The sequence below is a fragment of the Dipodomys spectabilis genome, unplaced genomic scaffold (assembly GCF_019054845.1).
Source record: "Dipodomys spectabilis isolate Male_0828 unplaced genomic scaffold, ASM1905484v1 ptg000108l, whole genome shotgun sequence".
Lineage (NCBI taxonomy): Eukaryota > Metazoa > Chordata > Mammalia > Rodentia > Heteromyidae > Dipodomys > Dipodomys spectabilis.
Window position 1 is genome coordinate 1,262,948 of NW_024870785.1, and position 17,399 is coordinate 1,280,346.

Genomic DNA, 17,399 nt, shown 5'->3' on the forward strand with positions numbered 1-17,399 from the left:
CCTGTACCTGATTCTACCTTGGTGAGGAGAAACTGCCCTATTGTCTGGCCTTGTTTCATAGGTGTGAGCTGGGCTGTTCGAATCAGACACAGTCAGACTCTGGCAGACCAGAGAGACCTGTGGTGACTGGGCCATGCTCATCTTCTCAGAGAATACAATTTGTTACCTCGGACGCCTGCGCCAGGCTGCTCATGGCTAACTCCAGTGGCTTCGGTCTTTTCTTCTAGAGTTCACCAAAACCGTGAGTCTGATTTTATTCTATAGAAAATCATTTTAATGTGTGATTATAGAAAATTCAGTGAACAAATATCAAAGGACTAGGTTATTTGCCCTTGTAACTGAACAAATGAAATCCGAGTTCTTGATATACATATATACAAGACAGGGAGAGATCAGGTCACAGAAATAAGGACTGAACAGGTGTGCCACGACAGCTGTGCAGCATAAAATTCAAGAAGTGCTTAGTCCTTGGACGCCCCCTCCTCAGAAGGGTTAGCTGGGGGGTCCACTTGGGGCTCGGCGAGACTCTGGGAGGGGGCTCCTGCCACAGGAGCAGAGCTGGCTTCTGCCTGACAGGGGGGCTCCTCGGGCTGAGGGGCCAGGGTCTCCTTGCTGGAGCTGGCATCCGTTGGGCTGGGGATGATGTCACCTTGAGCAGCCAAGGCCTCTTCCTCAGTTTCCAACTCCACGTCTGGGGTCTGAACCTCCTCAGCTTCTTCTACCATGGCAGGCGGCAGTTGTAAGAAGGTCTAATAAAAAAGACAAACCCACAGGAAGAGAGGGAAATAAAGGGAGCAACCCCATTCACAATAACCTCCCAAAAACTAAAATATTTAGGAATTAACCTAACCAAAGATGTAAAAGAACTATTTAATGAGAACTATAAAAAGTTAAAGAAAGAAATTGCAGAAGACACTAGGAAATGGAAAGACCTCCCATGCTCCTGGATAGGCCGACTTAATATAGTAAAGATGGTGATACTTCCAAAATTAATATACAAATTCAATGCAATTCCTATTAAAATCCCAATGACGTACATCACTGAAATACAGAAAACAGTCCAAAAATTTATATGGAACAACAAAAGACCTAGAATAGCCAAAACAATTCTAGGGGATAAAGACAATATGGGAGGGCTATCCATGCCGAACTTCAAACTCTACTACAGAGCTATAATCACAAAGACAGCATGGTACTGGCACAAAAACAGACCCGAAGACCAATGGAACAGAATAGAAGATCCAGATATAAATCCACAGGCCTACAGCCAGCTGATATTCGACAAAGGAGCCAAAGACATACAATGGAAGAAACACAGCCTCTTCAACCGCTGGTGCTGGGAAAACTGGGCAGCCACATGCAGAAAACTAAAAGTGGACCCCAGCCTATCACCATGCACCAACATCAACTCAAAATGGATTAAAGACCTTAACATTAAACCTGAATCTCTGAAACTACTGCAGGACAGAGTAGGAGAGACACTTGAACTAATAGGCACAGGAAGGAACTTCCTGAACAGAGTCCCAGGGTCACAACAAGTTGGAGAGAGACTCGACAAATGGGACTACCTTAAAATAAAAAGCTTCTGCACAGCTAAATCTATCGCAACTAAGCTAGAAAGACAACCAACCAATTGGGAAAAAATATTTACCAGCAATATATCAGACAAGGGGTTAACATCCTGTATATACAGGGAACTCAAGAAACTAATCCCTCCCAAACCTAACAAACCAATTACTAAATGGGCAAGGGAACTAAAGAGCGACTTCTCAAATGAAGAAATAAAAATGGCAAAGAAACACATGAGGAAATGTTCATCATCCCTGGTGGTGAAGGAAATGCAAATAAAGACAACCCTGAGATACCACCTTACCCCAGTCAGAATGTCCCACATCCACAAATCAGCCAACGACAAATGCTGGAGGGGATGTGGAGAAAGAGGAACCCTATTACACTGCTGGTGGGAATGTACACTTATACAACCACTTTGGAAAGCAGTCTGGAGGGTCCTTAGAAAGCTAAAGATTGACCTCCCTTACGACCCAGTCATACCACTTCTAGGCATCTACCCTGAACAACAGGAACCAATATACAAGGACACGTGCACCTCCATGTTTATTGCAGCACTGTTCGCAATAGCTAGGATATGGAAACAACCTAGGTGCCCCACCACAGATGAGTGGATCCAAAAATTGTGGTATCTATACACAATGGAATATTATGCAGCCATTAGAAATGACAAAATAATGGCATTTGCAGGGAAATGGATGGAGCTAGAAGGAATCATGTTGAGCGAGGTAAGCCAAGAACGAAGAGACAAACGGTACATGGTCTCCCTCATAAGTGGATGCTAAATCCAAAAGGTTAGTGATACGACAAAACTAACAGGACTTAAGAAACAAAGAACTCCCGCTCATCTGGTTGAACCACTACTAAATATCCTCATGCTGCTGATCACAAATATGGTATATAACATGTGAACACTGTTATATATTACAGACTGTGGTAGACAATTTGCTCCAGGGAAGTTAGAATGAACTTGTGACTTTGAAATTATGTAATCATTTAATCACAATCAAAAAAAAAAAAAAAAAAAAAGAACCTCGGGGAAGGGAGGGAGGGAGGGGATGGTAGGGGGAAAACAATGGAGGGGGTAACAATGTTCAAGAGGAAGTGTACTCATAACCTCACTCATGTAACTGTGACCCTCTGTATAGTAGCTTTACAATAAAAAAAAAAAAAAAAAGACAAACCCAGGCTAGACAGGTGCTCTACTACTTGAACTATGCCTCCAGCTCTCTTTTTACTCTGGTTATTTTTGAGATAACCTGGACTGTAATCCTGTCTGAAAAAAAAAAAAAAAAACCAAAGCAGGGTGCCGGTGGCTCACACCTGTAATCCTAGCTACTCAGGAGGCTGAGATCTGAGGATCATGGTTCAAAGCCAGCCTGGATAGGAAAGGCCATGAGACTCTTTAAGTAACCACCAGAAAACTGGAAGTGGTGCTGTAGCTCAAGCGGTAGAGCACTCACCTTGAGCTGAAGAGCTGAGGGACAGTGCCCAAGCCCAGAGTTCAAGCCCCACGACAACAAAAAAGAAAAAAAGAAAACCCAAATTGCATTACTAGGATGAAATACGTTTAAGACATCAACTATAAGCCGGGTGCCAGTGGCTCACTCTTGTAATCGTGGTTCACAGCCAGCCCAGGCAGGAAAGTCTGTGAGACTCTTCAATAAACCACCAGAAAAACTAGAAGTGGTGCTGTGGCTGAAGTGGTAGAGTGCTCTCACCTTCAGCTGAGGGACGGTGCCCAGGCCCAGAGTTTAAGTCCCATGACCAACAACAAAAAAACTCAAATTCAGCTCTAAGCCGAAAACAGGTGCCCTCAAGAGTGCACGTGAGCAAACTTACCTGTTGGTAGTGATGTGTGGTCTGTATCAAATGCATGTACATGTTGTACACAAAGTTTGCCATCTGAGGCATGTTCTTTATGATCTGTACTTCATGAGGTGGTCTCTCTCCATTCTAGAAGGAAGACAGAGGAAGCAACTGCTAGTGAGAAAACCTAGATGCAAACTTTTCCACAGAACCCCATCCTAGCGTGAGACTGGCTGCCAACCCCATGGGGGATGGGTGTGGAGATCCTGTCTAAAGTCACAGAAGCCACTGGCTCTCCGTACAGCCAGGGAGGGCTGTCTACAGGGAGACAGGAGTGTACACAAGAGAACTTCAACATGGTCTAAAGCAGCAGTTTCTAATTGTGAGCATACTCCAAAGAGGCACCAAGGTAACTCAGAGAGGAAATACTGAAGCACTTTCCGAGGCCCACCTTCCTGGCTGTTGGGAACGGCTCTGTAGGAATGATGTGCAGATGGAGCGGGCGGGCGGTGAGCTGTGTGAAAGCTGGGGTCAGTTCGAAGCAGTTCTGGAAGAGGGAGACTCTGGCGAAGATGTAGAGCCCGAGTCGGGCTCTGGACATGGCCACCACTAAGCGACGGACATCCCTTTGGGAGCAAAAACACAACCCACCTTCAGTTCCATTACAGATCCAACCAAGTATTCTTTTTTTTTTTGTCAGTCGTGGGCCTTGAACTCTGGGCCTGGGCGCTGTCCCTCAGCTCTTCAGCTCAAGGCCAGCGCTCTACCACTTGAGCTACAGCGCCACTTCCCAACCAAGTATTCTTATTAAATTACAGCAACCAAGAACTAAGCTGCTTGAGCCAGACGCTGGTGGCTCACAACTGTAATGCTAGCTACTCAGGACGCTGAGATCTGAGGATTTCCATTCCAAGCCAGTCTGGGCAGGAAAGTCAGGTAGACCCTTAGCTCCAATAAACTACTCAGAAAAGGCTAGAACTGGCACTGTGGCTCATGAGCCAAAGCAGCTCAGGCCCGGCACCTAGGCGGAGTTCAGGCCCCAGGATGGGTACAAACAAAACTTAAACTTCTTGAACTTAGTCCTTTATCACTAGTTTTTTGGGGTGAGGAAAGAAATCACAAACAGATTGACAAAAATCCAAGTAACCCTACGTATGTATTCTTGCAGTTCTGGCCACTGAGACAGTGGGTCAGCCCCTTCCTCCTCTACTGACTCCCGTTCCTTCAGTGCCAAATGCTGCTCTATGGTTTCGTTCAAGGGAAGCAGCCAGAAAAGGTGAACGCAATGTGAGGAGTGGTCACTGGTAAGGACACAGCTTCTTGCTTAAGCAACAAAAACATGATTCAACACATGATTTTTTTTGTGGATCGTGGGGCCTGGGCGCTGTCCCTCAGCTCTTCAGCTCAAGGCGAGCGCTCTACCACTTGAGCCACAGCGCCACTTGCAGGTCTCACAGCCTGGCTATGAATCGCAATCCTCAGATCTCAGCCTCCTGAGTAGCTAGGATTAAAGGCGCGAGCCACTGGCGCCTGGCCATTACATAATTTCTTATCTCACAAACCCCACTGCAACGAGGACATAAGAAAGGTGAATTGTGAAGGTCTACGCAGTGTAATCTCAGCAAAGCTCTTATTCTAGGCTCTCTTGATTACAATAAACACAATGTTTTCCTGCTTGCAAAAGGCAAGATTCAGTCTATGTGGTGAGATTCTAGTTAGCGCACCTAGACCGAAGGCTCTGGGAGAGACCAGAAGTATGACAGGTACACCCCCTGCCAGAATCTGCACTTCTTCCAAAAGAAAATTTTGGCACGATCAAGTTATTTGAATAAGGTGTTCTTAAGAATATTTAGATATGCTAGCTGGGTGCTGGTGGTTCACACCTGTAATCCTGGCTACCTCAGGAAGCTAAAATCTGAGGATCATAGTTCAAAGCCAGCCCAGGTGGGAAAGTCTGTGAGACTCTTACTAACCACCAGAAAATTGGAAGTGGCACTGTGGCTCAAGTGGTAGAATGCTAGCCGTGAGCTGAGGGACAGCGCCCAGGCCCTGAGTTCAAGCCCCATGACTGTCCCCACCCCCCCCAAAAAAGTTTTTTGGATATGCAACGTTATTGAAATAGGGGTCTAGAATTTGAGAAAGGCAAGTATTAGGAACCACAGTGAGTTTTTAATTACCATAGCTATTATGAAACTAAATAATGCACATGCTTGACAATATACAAGAAGGAACTACGTATTCAAATGCTATCATCTTGAAGCAACTTCTGAAAACATGGCTTCAAGAGTACAGTTTCCTCTTCCATACGGCTAATCCTGACAAGAGGCTGATCTGATCACTACTGCAAACTCCACACAGACCTTAATCAGTGTTAGGGGAGAGACTAGTTAAAGTTAAATAACAAACTGGAAATGCAGGACAGGAAGATAAATGAAGTTAAATGGCTCCTTTGTAATAGGAGAATGTCATCCCTGTCACGTCTCCAACACATAAATATATCACAGTAAGGGATTAAAATAGATTGTTTTTACAGTTCTTAAAAAAACAAAGGCTGCCTTTATCTCTGAACACTGAAGCTAAAGGACCTTGTGTGGAGAGCAGTTCGAAACCCTGCACCATGAAAAGTCTACTCCAGGGAGACTTTTACCAGTCACCTCTAATTTCTGATGAGATCCCAGCAGACACAGAGTAGATTCATTGTGATTGATGACAAAACACTGTCTGAATGTAAATGAAGAAACAGTGACAGTGGCACGGATGAACTGAAGTCCAGTTCAGTAAAATCCTGAGAGCTTTTTCTACTCACCTTAGATGGCCCACTGCCCTGGTCCGCACTAAAGACAGTAGGATGTAGTCATTCTGTTGGCCTTGAAATCTATCCACAGTAGTCACCTATGGGAAATGAAGTGTTACTGTTTTTCTATTTTTTTTTTTTTTTGGTCGGTTGTGGGGAGTGAACTCTGGACTTGGGCACTGTCCCTCAGCCACAGCGCCACTTCTGGCTTTTTTCTGCTTATATAGTGCTGAGGAATCGAACCCAGGGCCTCATGCATGCAAGGCAAGCACTCTACCACTGAGCCAACTTCCAGTCCTTGTAGTGTTATTTTCAAAAGCACAACAGACCGTAGAATGCTATCCAATCACACATTAGACATTCAGCACCTGTTTTAACCTTCGCTTTTGCTAATGTGCAGAGTGCCAGTGTTCACGAAGGCAAGGATGATTACTTCATAGATAACTGGTCTGTCAGTTTAACACTCAGGAAAGTAGCTTGTTGTTTACCATACATATATCCCCAGTATCTCACAGCAACTGTCTGCTCCTTATTCATGCCTTGTTTTTGTTACTCAACTTTTTATACCTCAAGTTCCATCATCCAGAATTCTTCCATTTTTCTGGCTACATTATTTTTCAAGGTTACAGCAAATTGTAAATTTTAATAGTTGTAAATTATTATTGGAAGTGAAGCTGTGGCTCAAATGGTAGAATGCTAGCCTTAAGCAAAAGCTTAGGGACTGAGTTCAAGCTCCAGGACTGGCAAAACAAAAAACTCAACTCTTCCTCCTAAAGTAAAAATTATATCCTTGGGGGGAAAAAACTTATGTAGTTCATATTTCTAAATTACAATAAACGTTTTAGAGACATGGGCTTCTAATTATTAGTACTAAAAACATTCGGTGCGGTGGCTGAAAGTATGAGCTGTCACAGAACTGTAAGTTTTCCCCCTTACTTCATTTTCCCCCTTACTTGAGAGCACAGTGGAGACAAGGCCATGCACACAGACTCCTCGCAACGTTCCATTCTGAGTGACTCACCTTATTTGGCCTCCCGATGAGCGGGTTATTCCCACACCGTCTGTTGATGATGTCGCGGATAAGGTGCTTCTGCCCGTTGTATGTTGTTAGAATACTGATTCTGTCTGCCGGGTAGCCTAGCAAGCACATGTACATGAACAGCGCAACCACGTACTCTGCCTCCCCGAGGTTCTGGAACACAAGCAGAGCCACATGGGTAAGCTTTTGTTTCTACTTCATAGAAATGGCCTGTGTGGTACAACCTGGGTGCTGAGCATACTTAAAGAAGTCAAAAGTTAACCTGGACTCAAGCACACTGGCATGAAAAGGGCAATCCTGCTCTAGGCTAATACACTGGCACTTGCACCAAAGTTACCAACTTACAGGGCTGATAAGGATGTGGGACCACTGCATGGGACCACCACGGTAAGACCAGTGACACCTCACACACTACAACTGCACTTCCACCCGGAAAGTCACATCCAAGAAGCCAGTACAAAACCCAGTCTCAGGCCTATTCTAGCAGTGCCCAGCCTCAGCTTCCTTCTCACACTGCTGCTTGCTTTCTCTATGCTCTGTCTGCTCTCCTCCTCCTCACAACTGCCATCTTATCTAGAAGATCGCTTCCTATGAGGCAGGGTCTGGCTCATCACTGAAGATGAACCTACAGCTCAGTAGAGACAAAATCTAAATAGTAGATGAGGCAACAACATCAAGTGAGAACATAACGGATTAAGATGGATTTCAGGTGAAGGCAACAGGAAAATGTACTATTTCTGCAGGTGTTGGTGACACAGTTCTTTGGAAGACAGGAAAAACAAAAAATTGTGAATCACGGAATGACCATAAAAAGCTGGAGGTGAAATCCAGTCTCTACGATTTGGTATTTTTGGCAAGATTAATGCAATGAGGTCTCGAGTCATTTCTGCATCGTTCTCTGTATGAGACATCAAGTAGTGGCAAGGAAACAATGAAGATTCTATCTGTGCACCTCATCTTCTCACCCCGGTTCTTAAAACGCACCACGGAGAAAGTGCACTCTTAGCTTTGGGTCATAATGTTTCCAATTCTCTCTACCCACGCGGCTTACTTGTAGGACTGGGTAGCCAGTGTTGGTTTACATTTCTAGTACAGCAGTGTGGGACTTTTGTCGAGCCAGTGGCCATGTGGATGTCTAAATGTTTACAGGCCATACAAAATTGTCACTGCAGGCAGACTGCCCACAACAAACCTTCCCAAGCACCAAAGACTGTAGGGACTTACGCAGCCTGAGGATCAGATGCTCCCCACGCCTGCTTTAGTGTATCTTTTAGTTCATAGCTTTTTCCTAGTTGCAGTAAGTACTCTAAGGGTTTGGCACTGCTGAGAGTCAGGCAACTCTCAAGTCCTGCAAATGCAAACTAAACCTCAAAGCCACATGCCTTTCCTCACCTGGTAAAAGTATGGATTCGGTTCCGACTCTCCAACTCCCTGGAAATCCTCCACGTTGATGAGCTGGAAGTCATAGAGCAAGCCAGCGTTTGCGGTACTGAACTCCGGCAAGAGCTGCACGTGGGGTAAGTTCCCTAGGTTCTTGTATCGCCAGTTGTACAGGTTGCACAGGCTGTCCAAAGACAAACAGCCCCGAGGGGCGTCAGGCGCCCACATGACGCCCTCCCTCCCGGGCAGGGGCTTCCTCTAGCTGATACCACATCGTGCAGCAGTGCCTGACTTCTCCAAGGATCAGGAGACTTAAGAGACTGTGCAGACGTCAGCTCTGCTGTGCCTACAGCTTATTGATAGGCCAGCAAGTTAAGAAATGGCCAGGTGCCGGTGCCACATGCCTCTCACACTGGTTAGCAACATGGAGGCTGAGATCTGAAGATCATGGTCCAAAGCCAGCTTCAACAGCAAAATCTGTGAGACTTACTTCCAGTTAACCAGTGAAAAAGCTGGTAATGGAGCTGGCTCAAGTGGTAGATTCTAGCTGTAGCCTTCAAAGAAGCTGAGGGTCAGTGCCCAGGCCTTGAAGCCTGAGGACACACGCCTGTGTGCACAGACACACAGACACACACTGGGACAGCACTGTGTGTAGTGAGGTCAGGGCACTGGCGTATTCTCTTTTGCTTTAGGTTTTAAATTTTTACTAATTGCTGGCCATGTTCACATAACCCAGCTATCTGAGAGGTAAAGAGCAGAGGATCGTGTCTGTGGCCAGTCTAGGCAGGAAGTTAGTGAGACTAAGCCTGGACATGGCCAGTGGTGACCCCAGCGGTTCAGGAACCACAGATGGAAGTCTGAGCTGGCCAGGGGCCAACGCCTGGACCCTATCTGAAAAGGATGAATAGCTCCAGCTCTTCCTTAGCAAACACCAGTCTCCTAAGTGCTAACAAACAGGCAGCACCATCAAACTGTTACAATGTAACAATATACTGTCCTTGGGCCGTAGGGAATGCTAAGCCCTACAGAACTCCTGTCCTTAGATGGATGGCAGAGGTGCGCTTTGGCTCCTTACCTGGCCCTGGCTCTCCCTTGCGCATCGAGGTCCACAGTAGGAACCCCGACCCGCACAAAGCGGGTGAAGAGGGACTGCTCCATGTTGGAGTACTTCTGAAAGGCCATGTTCTTGATGACTGGGGGCAGCTGGTGGTGGTCACCAATCATGATCCATCGTTTCAGTCGACTAAAGCCATCCTGCGGGTTCTGGAAATGAAAAACGAGGACGTGGCAAAATATTCCAGTTTGTACAGCACAGTAGTTTCATGTTCTTTGCCTAACCGTGTCATTAGCTTATAAACCTGGACCGCTAGCCTCACCGCGCACGGGCATGTTCGTGGGCCCTGGACATGGCTGGCAGCGGGCAGGGAGAGCCCCTTTAACACGTGTCCTCCAAGAACACAGAGACACCCAAAGATGAGTCTGAACCTTCCTTAATTCCCAATTAACTACTTGCCATGCTTCCTTGAAACAGGCTCCCTACCGGATAAAATATATTCAGTCCAAAGAGCTCTGTGCAGTCTACCCTTCTTACACGGGAAATTCTGTATTTCATTTTCAATGCTTCAACAGTAAACAATACTGGATAGCCAAGAAACAGTACTACATCACTATTGAATCAGTAATTTAGGCATGAAATGAAAAAGTAATTCACTGAAAACTAGAAATACCAGGAGCTGTAAAGAAAGAAAGAGTACCTACCGTGCATAGTAATGTAATTTTCTTGATTAAAATGATTGCCTTTTCAAAACTACTTTGTAGATGCATTTCCCAAAGCTACAACTAATAACTCAGGAATAGACTAAAGGAAGATACCAATAGCTTTAGAACAGTGTCAAGAAAATGACAACTACCCCCCAAACTGCAGCTGCTGGTTTAGATCCTCAAGACTTGCACAGCTGTCTAGATTCTTTGCATCTTACCTGCAGAAGAAGTGGTATAAATGTTTCTATTTCCAGAATCTGAGCAGCCTCTTCCATTAAAATGTTGTCATACTGAAAGACATGCCAACGACTTGAGATTAAAACGTTATTCAGAAGGGAAGCTCACAGCCGTATTGATGGTGCTGTCCCTGCATCTCCAGTCGCACCTTAACCGCAAGAACGCTCCCGGGTGTGCCCTCTGTGCCTGCAGTGAGAACGCGGGCATCGTTCCTCGTGGTCTCTGCGCTGTACATAGCAGCAGCTTTGTAATTACATAGCCTTACCCCAGATGACTGCACTCATCACACACAATCTACTTGTGTGGCTCCATGCTACCCCTGAGGTAGGCCGTCACCTTCACAACCTGTGGTCACTCAGAGCTGCCCGGTGACTACTACTGGCCATTTCCACCTCCGCCCTCTGCCTGCCCAGCTCATGTTGCCTCACACTGGCGGGGAGACTCCTTCACATGGCCAACTGAAGGCACTGCGGACTACCTAATTTAGGTTGAGTTTGTCCAAAAGGCTTTTAAACTCTGTTTGAAAACAAAATAGCAAAAAAAAAAAAAAAAAAAAAAAAATCTCATGCTAAATACTTTTTTAACATAGAAAATGTCTACTGAAATTGTGATGGGAAACATTTTCAAATTCATATGGTTAGTAACTTGATACACTTTGGTTTGACATCAAGTCAGTATTTTAATTTATGTGAATGAAAAACTAGTAATTTGCAATAGGTAAGTTCACACTACCTTTTAATAACTTCCTGTGTATTTGTCCTACCTAGCAGCTGAGAACCTTTCAAAAGAATTCTGTCACCTGGAACTTAGCACTGTTGGTGAGCTCGAATACGTTAAATTGTTCTTTCAAGCTAGGCACTGCTGGCTCACACCTGTAATCCTAATTACTCAGGAGGCTGAGATCTGAGGATTGTGATTTGAAGCCAGCTCAGGCAGAAAAGTCTCCATGAAACTCTTATCTCTAGTTAACCACTCAAAATATGGAAGTGGCACTATGGCTCAAGGGGTAGAGCACTAGCCTTGAGCACACAGAAGCTCAGGAACAGCACCCAGACTGAGTTCAAGCCCCACAACAACAAAAAATTGTTACTTCAGGCAGGCAGCACACTGGTAACTTGGCATGCAAAGCCCGTTTTAAACAAGCTATGTGCAGGAAAACGATGCGTAGTAAAACCAGAGCTTAGGTTGGCGTCCCTAGTCAAGTCATAGGTTCTCGCATTCAACTTTGCTGCTGCTCAGTCATGACATTCCACTAAGCCAGGCCACAGGCTACCACCTTGTCATCTTGTGTGTGTGTCATGCGATCGAGACACTTCAACATCTCATCTTGAAGTCTAAATAGTAAGAGCATTTCCTACGCTGAAGCTAAAGGCTTTTATGTTTGGAACAAATGAGTAGCTAGGACTTTAATATGTGGACAGTGTGAGCATCTATGATGCCTCTGGTGAAACCACCCTGAGAGACTTGGGTAGCGTTAGTGCTCTTCAGCAGTTTCCCACAAGCGATGCTTAGTAAAAGTACCGTAAGTATGGGATTCTAGGTAGAAACCTGGGACTATGCATTAGTACTAACGAGCACTGATAATTAGCTTCAAGTCCATTTGCTATTCATACAAATGAGTTACTTGACAATATCTCTTAAAAGTGGATGACAGTGAGTACGAGAACTTCCATACACAGAAAATGGTGTAAGTAGTTAAAGACGAGCGGCCAGACAACAAATGGATGAAGGTCTTACCTTGAAGCCTAGCTTGACCAGGTCGTGTCGTTTTAAGGCAGCGTGCGTGCAGGTCATAGCAATGATTTTGGCTTCCTTCACCAGAAGGTACTTGGATCTGTCCAGGCCACTGCGAAGCAGCTCGGAAGCTCTGAACTCCTGTTGGGAGAGGGGGCGTCGACATGGGCCTTCAGTGCAACAAACCCAGGGATGCATACAACAGGTCAAACTTTAAGCCACAGTGTAAAAGAAAAAAAAATACCTGTGAACGCTTACCTCAAGCTGTGTGAAGATCTTCTTAATATGCCTGAAGCATCCCTCAGCAATCTCCATGTCTTCCTCGTAAGATCTGCCTTTAAAGATAGGCTGAGGTGCGTTGGCAAAGTACTCGTGGAAAGGGAAGCAAGCGGCCACCTCGGGCACCTCGGGCAGTGTGCCCCCTTTGCTCTTCACTCTGCTCATATACTCCTCCCAGCGAGACATCACCTGCGGGATGGACCTGAGCTTGCTCGCTGACAATATGGCTGCGTAACAGCGGTAACTGCAGCCTTCCACTGAATCATCGAGCAAAGGTTGCTTACCTTAAATAAAGCTCAGAGATGATAAAAGCACTTCCACATTCATAATCGCTTTGGCAATACCACAGGTTTTCATCTTAGTCCCCCTCCACCCATCCCCACAAGAAGCTCCTGAAGAATCTCAAGAACCCATCTGGTTTCCAATGGGCCTCCATTACAATGGCGTATGATGCGTTACCTGATACAAGAAGAAATACCCCGCAGTCTCACAGGTGTACGAAGCATCTCCAGGAACCCCCAGGCTCTTCTGCAATCGCTTGACTTCTTCCAAAAGTTCTATTCTTCGAGCCAGGACATAGTTTACTCTCCCATACCTAGAATTAGTTAGATAAAAAGACAAAACGGAGATAATTCATTAAGAGAAACTACAAATGGCCAAACCACGTTACTTCTTGGTTCACGTTATACAAACACTGCATAAGGTGGACTGACCCAGAACTTGCTTGTCCACAAATACATTATCAATCAGTCTCTTTAGTTTTATAACGAAACTTCCACCAGCAGGACAGTGTGTCCTGGTGCTCGCCCAAGAACAGTTTCCAGCGAGGTGTGTCAAGGCTCTGTGAAGCGCTCCTCTGCCATCCTGTTACCTATGTCTTGTGCAACTGGGTGCCCAAACCTGGCAGGCTGTGCACTTGCTGAATGAGTAAGAAAACACCCACAGACACAGGAAAGAAACTGGTGTTAGCAGTACCTAAAATAAGGCGGCTTTTTCAAGTTAGAAGAATACAAACACTAACTTTTTTCTATTATCAATAGTTAAATATTTTCTGCAATGAGGAATTTTTATCAATGGGAAAGAAAGGAAGAATGCTTATAAGACATGCAATAAAACATCAGACTCTTGTGATACAGCAACTAGACTATGAGATGTTTTCTGTGTAACTATGAGTGGTCTACCTCTACTATTTCACAAGGGAAAGTGGCATTACTTTTTAGTGTGTGTTTGCTAGTACTGGGGCTTGAACCCTGGGCCTGGGCACTGTTCACAAACTTTTTTTCTTGAAGCTTAGCACCTTGCCACTTGAGCCATAGCTCCACTTGCAGCTTTGTAATGGTTAACTGGGGCAAGTGTCTCACACGTTTTCCTTCCCTGACTGGCTTTAAACCATGGTCCTCAGCTCTCACCATCCTCAGTAAATGGCCATTGGCACTATTTCCCCTTTTAATGATGGTAAAGAGACACCCAGAATAATGAAATGAATAAGCACATATATTATTAGCAAGATAAAAGGCATAGACAAAGATGTTTTGGCATATGAAAGCGTTTTAAAAATTGTCTTATAATGTACTACTGTAAAAACTTCTGCTGTAAGTACATATTAAGCATTACGTCTGCACCTTTATTTTCACTTAGGTATATGATTTTCTAATCACAAAGAATGTCTAACTTACTTCCTAAGGTAGTTTTAACACAAGGAAACACTTAGGGGATAGTGCAGAAGTATCTCTGGCTGACTCCACACTAAAAATCTTGAGCCCCAGTAACCCAGTGTGTTTCCTCTGCACTGCCCAGAAATTTAATCTTCTTCTGATGTCTACGACCAGTTTACTCAAAGGTCATGTTTAATCCTAAACCTATTAATGATGCTTATTGTTTGAAGCTGCTGCAAAATGAATTTAAATATAATGAATTTAAAAGCTGCCATAAGGCAACTTTGAGAAAACGAAACATTTAATGGCAGAAGAAATCTGGTTTGTACAATGTTAGTCCACTTACACTTATACTATCAGAAAACCATTAATTTGCTTTTCACTAAAACCACCTCTTATTTTTGCCCTGAAACATATGAAGACTAAGTCTCTGCATGAGCAGTGACAAAGCATCGTCTGAAGTTGTTCAGTGTTGAACTGTGCTGAGCGTCTTGAGGAGTCAGCAGCAGAGCCTGTGAACAGAGACCCAGCCCAGCCAGACTTCCAGGGCCACACAGCCGGAATAGGCTGTGCCAGAGCCATGTGGAGTTAAGCTGGTTATCCTCAGCTCTTCAGAGGCAGCTGAACACACTTTTCGCACAACTGCTTACCTGCTGAAGTCCTTCTCTGTCTCCAGCTCTTCTTCTCCGTGACCAAGACGCAGCAGGTGGCGTTCGTCAATGTCCAAAGCCATAATTTTCTCAAACAACTGGTTTAGGGCCTGAGAACAAAACAAAAAAAGACAATGGTGAGTTCCAAAGTCTGTTGAAGAATAACAAAGACACATACTTGGAAGCAGTACTGTCCATAGGTGATCATCAACACAGAAACGGAAGGGAAAGAATTGCGCATATTAAGGTATCTATCATCTAAACAAAACTGCTTTTATGGACTTCGGATACTGCCATCTATGTATGTACACCTGTCGAAGTAAGTAACTGGAAGTTATAAAGCCCAGCTACCCACAGACCTCTGCTTCTAATTTATCTTTGTCGGTCTTGGGGCTTGAACTCTGGGCCTGGGCGCTGTCCCTGTGCTCTTAAGCTCAAGGAGTGCTCTACAGCTTGAGCCACAGCGCTACTTCCAGTTTTCTGGTGGTTAATTGGAGATAAGAGTCTCAAGGACGATCTCAGTCTCCGGAGTAGCTAGGATTATAGGTGTGAGCCACTGGTGCCGGCTGCTTCTAATTTATGAACAGAGAAAAGCCCTGGCTACAGGGACTTTCTTCCAAGCCACAACAATTCTTAGACCCTGAGTCTCACCCTACAGTAACTTTGTCTTACACACACTGTTACACAGGTGCAGAGAACTGAAAAAGGCTTTCCAGTGGCAAAAGGGCAGAGAGGAGGCAGCTGCAGCAGCCGCGCACACACCATCAGTTCCCCACCTGGTTGGAATGAGTGACAATCAGAGTCCTCTGCTCGGGGAAGTTGTGGTAGATGTTGGAGATGATCTGGACGGCCACGTCTGTTTTTCCTGTGCCAGGTGGGCCTACAACCTGAAAGCATGATGAACAAATCAAACACTGTTGCTGTATCTAAAAAAAGAACTGTACAACTAAAAAAAAACAGCAAATGGGGGCTGGGAAGGTGGCTCAGTGGTAGAGCGCTTGCCTTGCATGCCTGAGGCCCTGGGTTCGATTCCTCAGCACCACATAAGCAAAAAGAAAAAAGTCGGAAGTGGCGCTGTGGCTCAAGTAGTAGAGGGCTGGCCTTGAGCTGAAGAGCTGAGGGACAGCGCCCAGGCCCAGAGTTCAGACCCCCCCCCCCCAAAAAAAAACAGCAAATGACATAATTCACTGAACAGATTCAACAGCACAACAGACAGGACAGGTGACAGTAAACAAGGACAGGAAAATCTAGTATCCGGTGCCAGGAGGGCAACCTGTACAATATAGAAAAGAACTGTGAAGAAATAATAGCTTAAAATGAAGCTAACTGGTCCCAAGAATATGCTATTTAAAACTCATTTGTGTAGAATTAAAATGATGAGAAGTGTCATGTAAACACTCATCAAAAGAAAGGTGGATGACAGTATTAACACCACAGGGAGCTTGGGGAAGCCAGCAATGACCACTCTGCCCAACATGAAGAGCCAGCGCACAAGGTGACAGGACAGTCCCCATCACAGGGTTTCAAAATGCACTAGGCAAAAATCGAGAAATGGAAACACGAATTACACCTAGGGAATTCACTACTCTTCTTTTAATAGAAGTTGTTTTAGTTCAGAAAAATATTATCAGGAAAGATAAGTATTCAGCAAATGTGTGTGTGTGTGGGGGGGGCGCCTTCCTACAGGGCGGTTCAGTAGGACAGATCACACCGGGACGGATGGGCTGTGTCCGGCCTGGGCCATGGTGAGCTACAGGGGATGGACACGTGCTTCTCGCTGGCTGTGCACAGCCCGCCTACATACACTGATCGTTTCAGTGTAAGCATCCAAATGGCCCTTGGTAAAGAAAAGGGATTCCCCACCTTGTCAGTCCCTACAACAGAACATTAAAAAGAAAAACTGATCATACAAAGTACACGTGCTGACCGTGCCAGGCTTAGAGGAGAACCGAGCGGTGGCAGGTACTTAACTAAGCAGAGCACAGTGCTATAGAAAAGCCGCGGTTCTGGCCACATTCTCATTCTGCTGCTGCGAACTGAAATCGGCAGCACAAGATGCTTCAATTACTTGGCAGAAGTAAAGTTGGTTTGCTTTGCGCTTCAAATAGGACGTACTGGAAGCAGTCCACGCGGGAGCCCGTGTAACAGCAGCTCCTTACCATGGTCAGCCCGGGCTGCATTCCTGCACGGATGGCCTCTATCTGCGTGTGAGTGAACTGGATGGTATTGCTGTCAAGCAACAGTAAACAAAGGCTGGTTAGAGGCACACGTGACAAAGGACATTTCGTACAAGAGGGCAGTGACCAGAGGTGCAAAGATTTGCTCCGAATTTGCACCTACTTGCCCAAGCTCCTTGGCAAAGGGATGACTGCCCCCTCCCTTGCCCCACATTAAGGGCAACAAAACAAAGTCTATGGAAAGACTGGTCTCTGGTAGTGCACTTAGTTCAGACCTCATGTGGCCAACAGAGGCTCTGGTTCCCGAACACAAAG

At 45.3% G+C, this 17,399-nt stretch overlaps 1 protein-coding gene across 1 annotated transcript in view; it reads right to left on the bottom strand.

The window, feature by feature from the left end:
* Positions 1-246: 246 nt before the first annotated feature.
* Aqr (aquarius intron-binding spliceosomal factor) overlaps positions 247-17,399 on the bottom strand; it is a 53,694-nt gene continuing 36,541 nt past the window's right edge. The window contains exons 22-35 of the mRNA XM_042687738.1: positions 17,067-17,136; positions 15,684-15,794; positions 14,908-15,017; positions 13,062-13,197; positions 12,582-12,791; positions 12,327-12,464; positions 10,571-10,642; positions 9,667-9,854; positions 8,604-8,775; positions 7,194-7,364; positions 6,185-6,270; positions 3,830-4,004; positions 3,412-3,525; positions 247-749 (exon numbers count right to left, since the gene is read on the bottom strand). Of these exons, the coding sequence (XP_042543672.1) occupies positions 462-749; positions 3,412-3,525; positions 3,830-4,004; positions 6,185-6,270; positions 7,194-7,364; positions 8,604-8,775; positions 9,667-9,854; positions 10,571-10,642; positions 12,327-12,464; positions 12,582-12,791; positions 13,062-13,197; positions 14,908-15,017; positions 15,684-15,794; positions 17,067-17,136 (2,041 nt within the window). The 3' untranslated portion in view covers positions 247-461. The remainder of the gene's footprint in view (positions 750-3,411; positions 3,526-3,829; positions 4,005-6,184; positions 6,271-7,193; positions 7,365-8,603; positions 8,776-9,666; positions 9,855-10,570; positions 10,643-12,326; positions 12,465-12,581; positions 12,792-13,061; positions 13,198-14,907; positions 15,018-15,683; positions 15,795-17,066; positions 17,137-17,399) is intronic.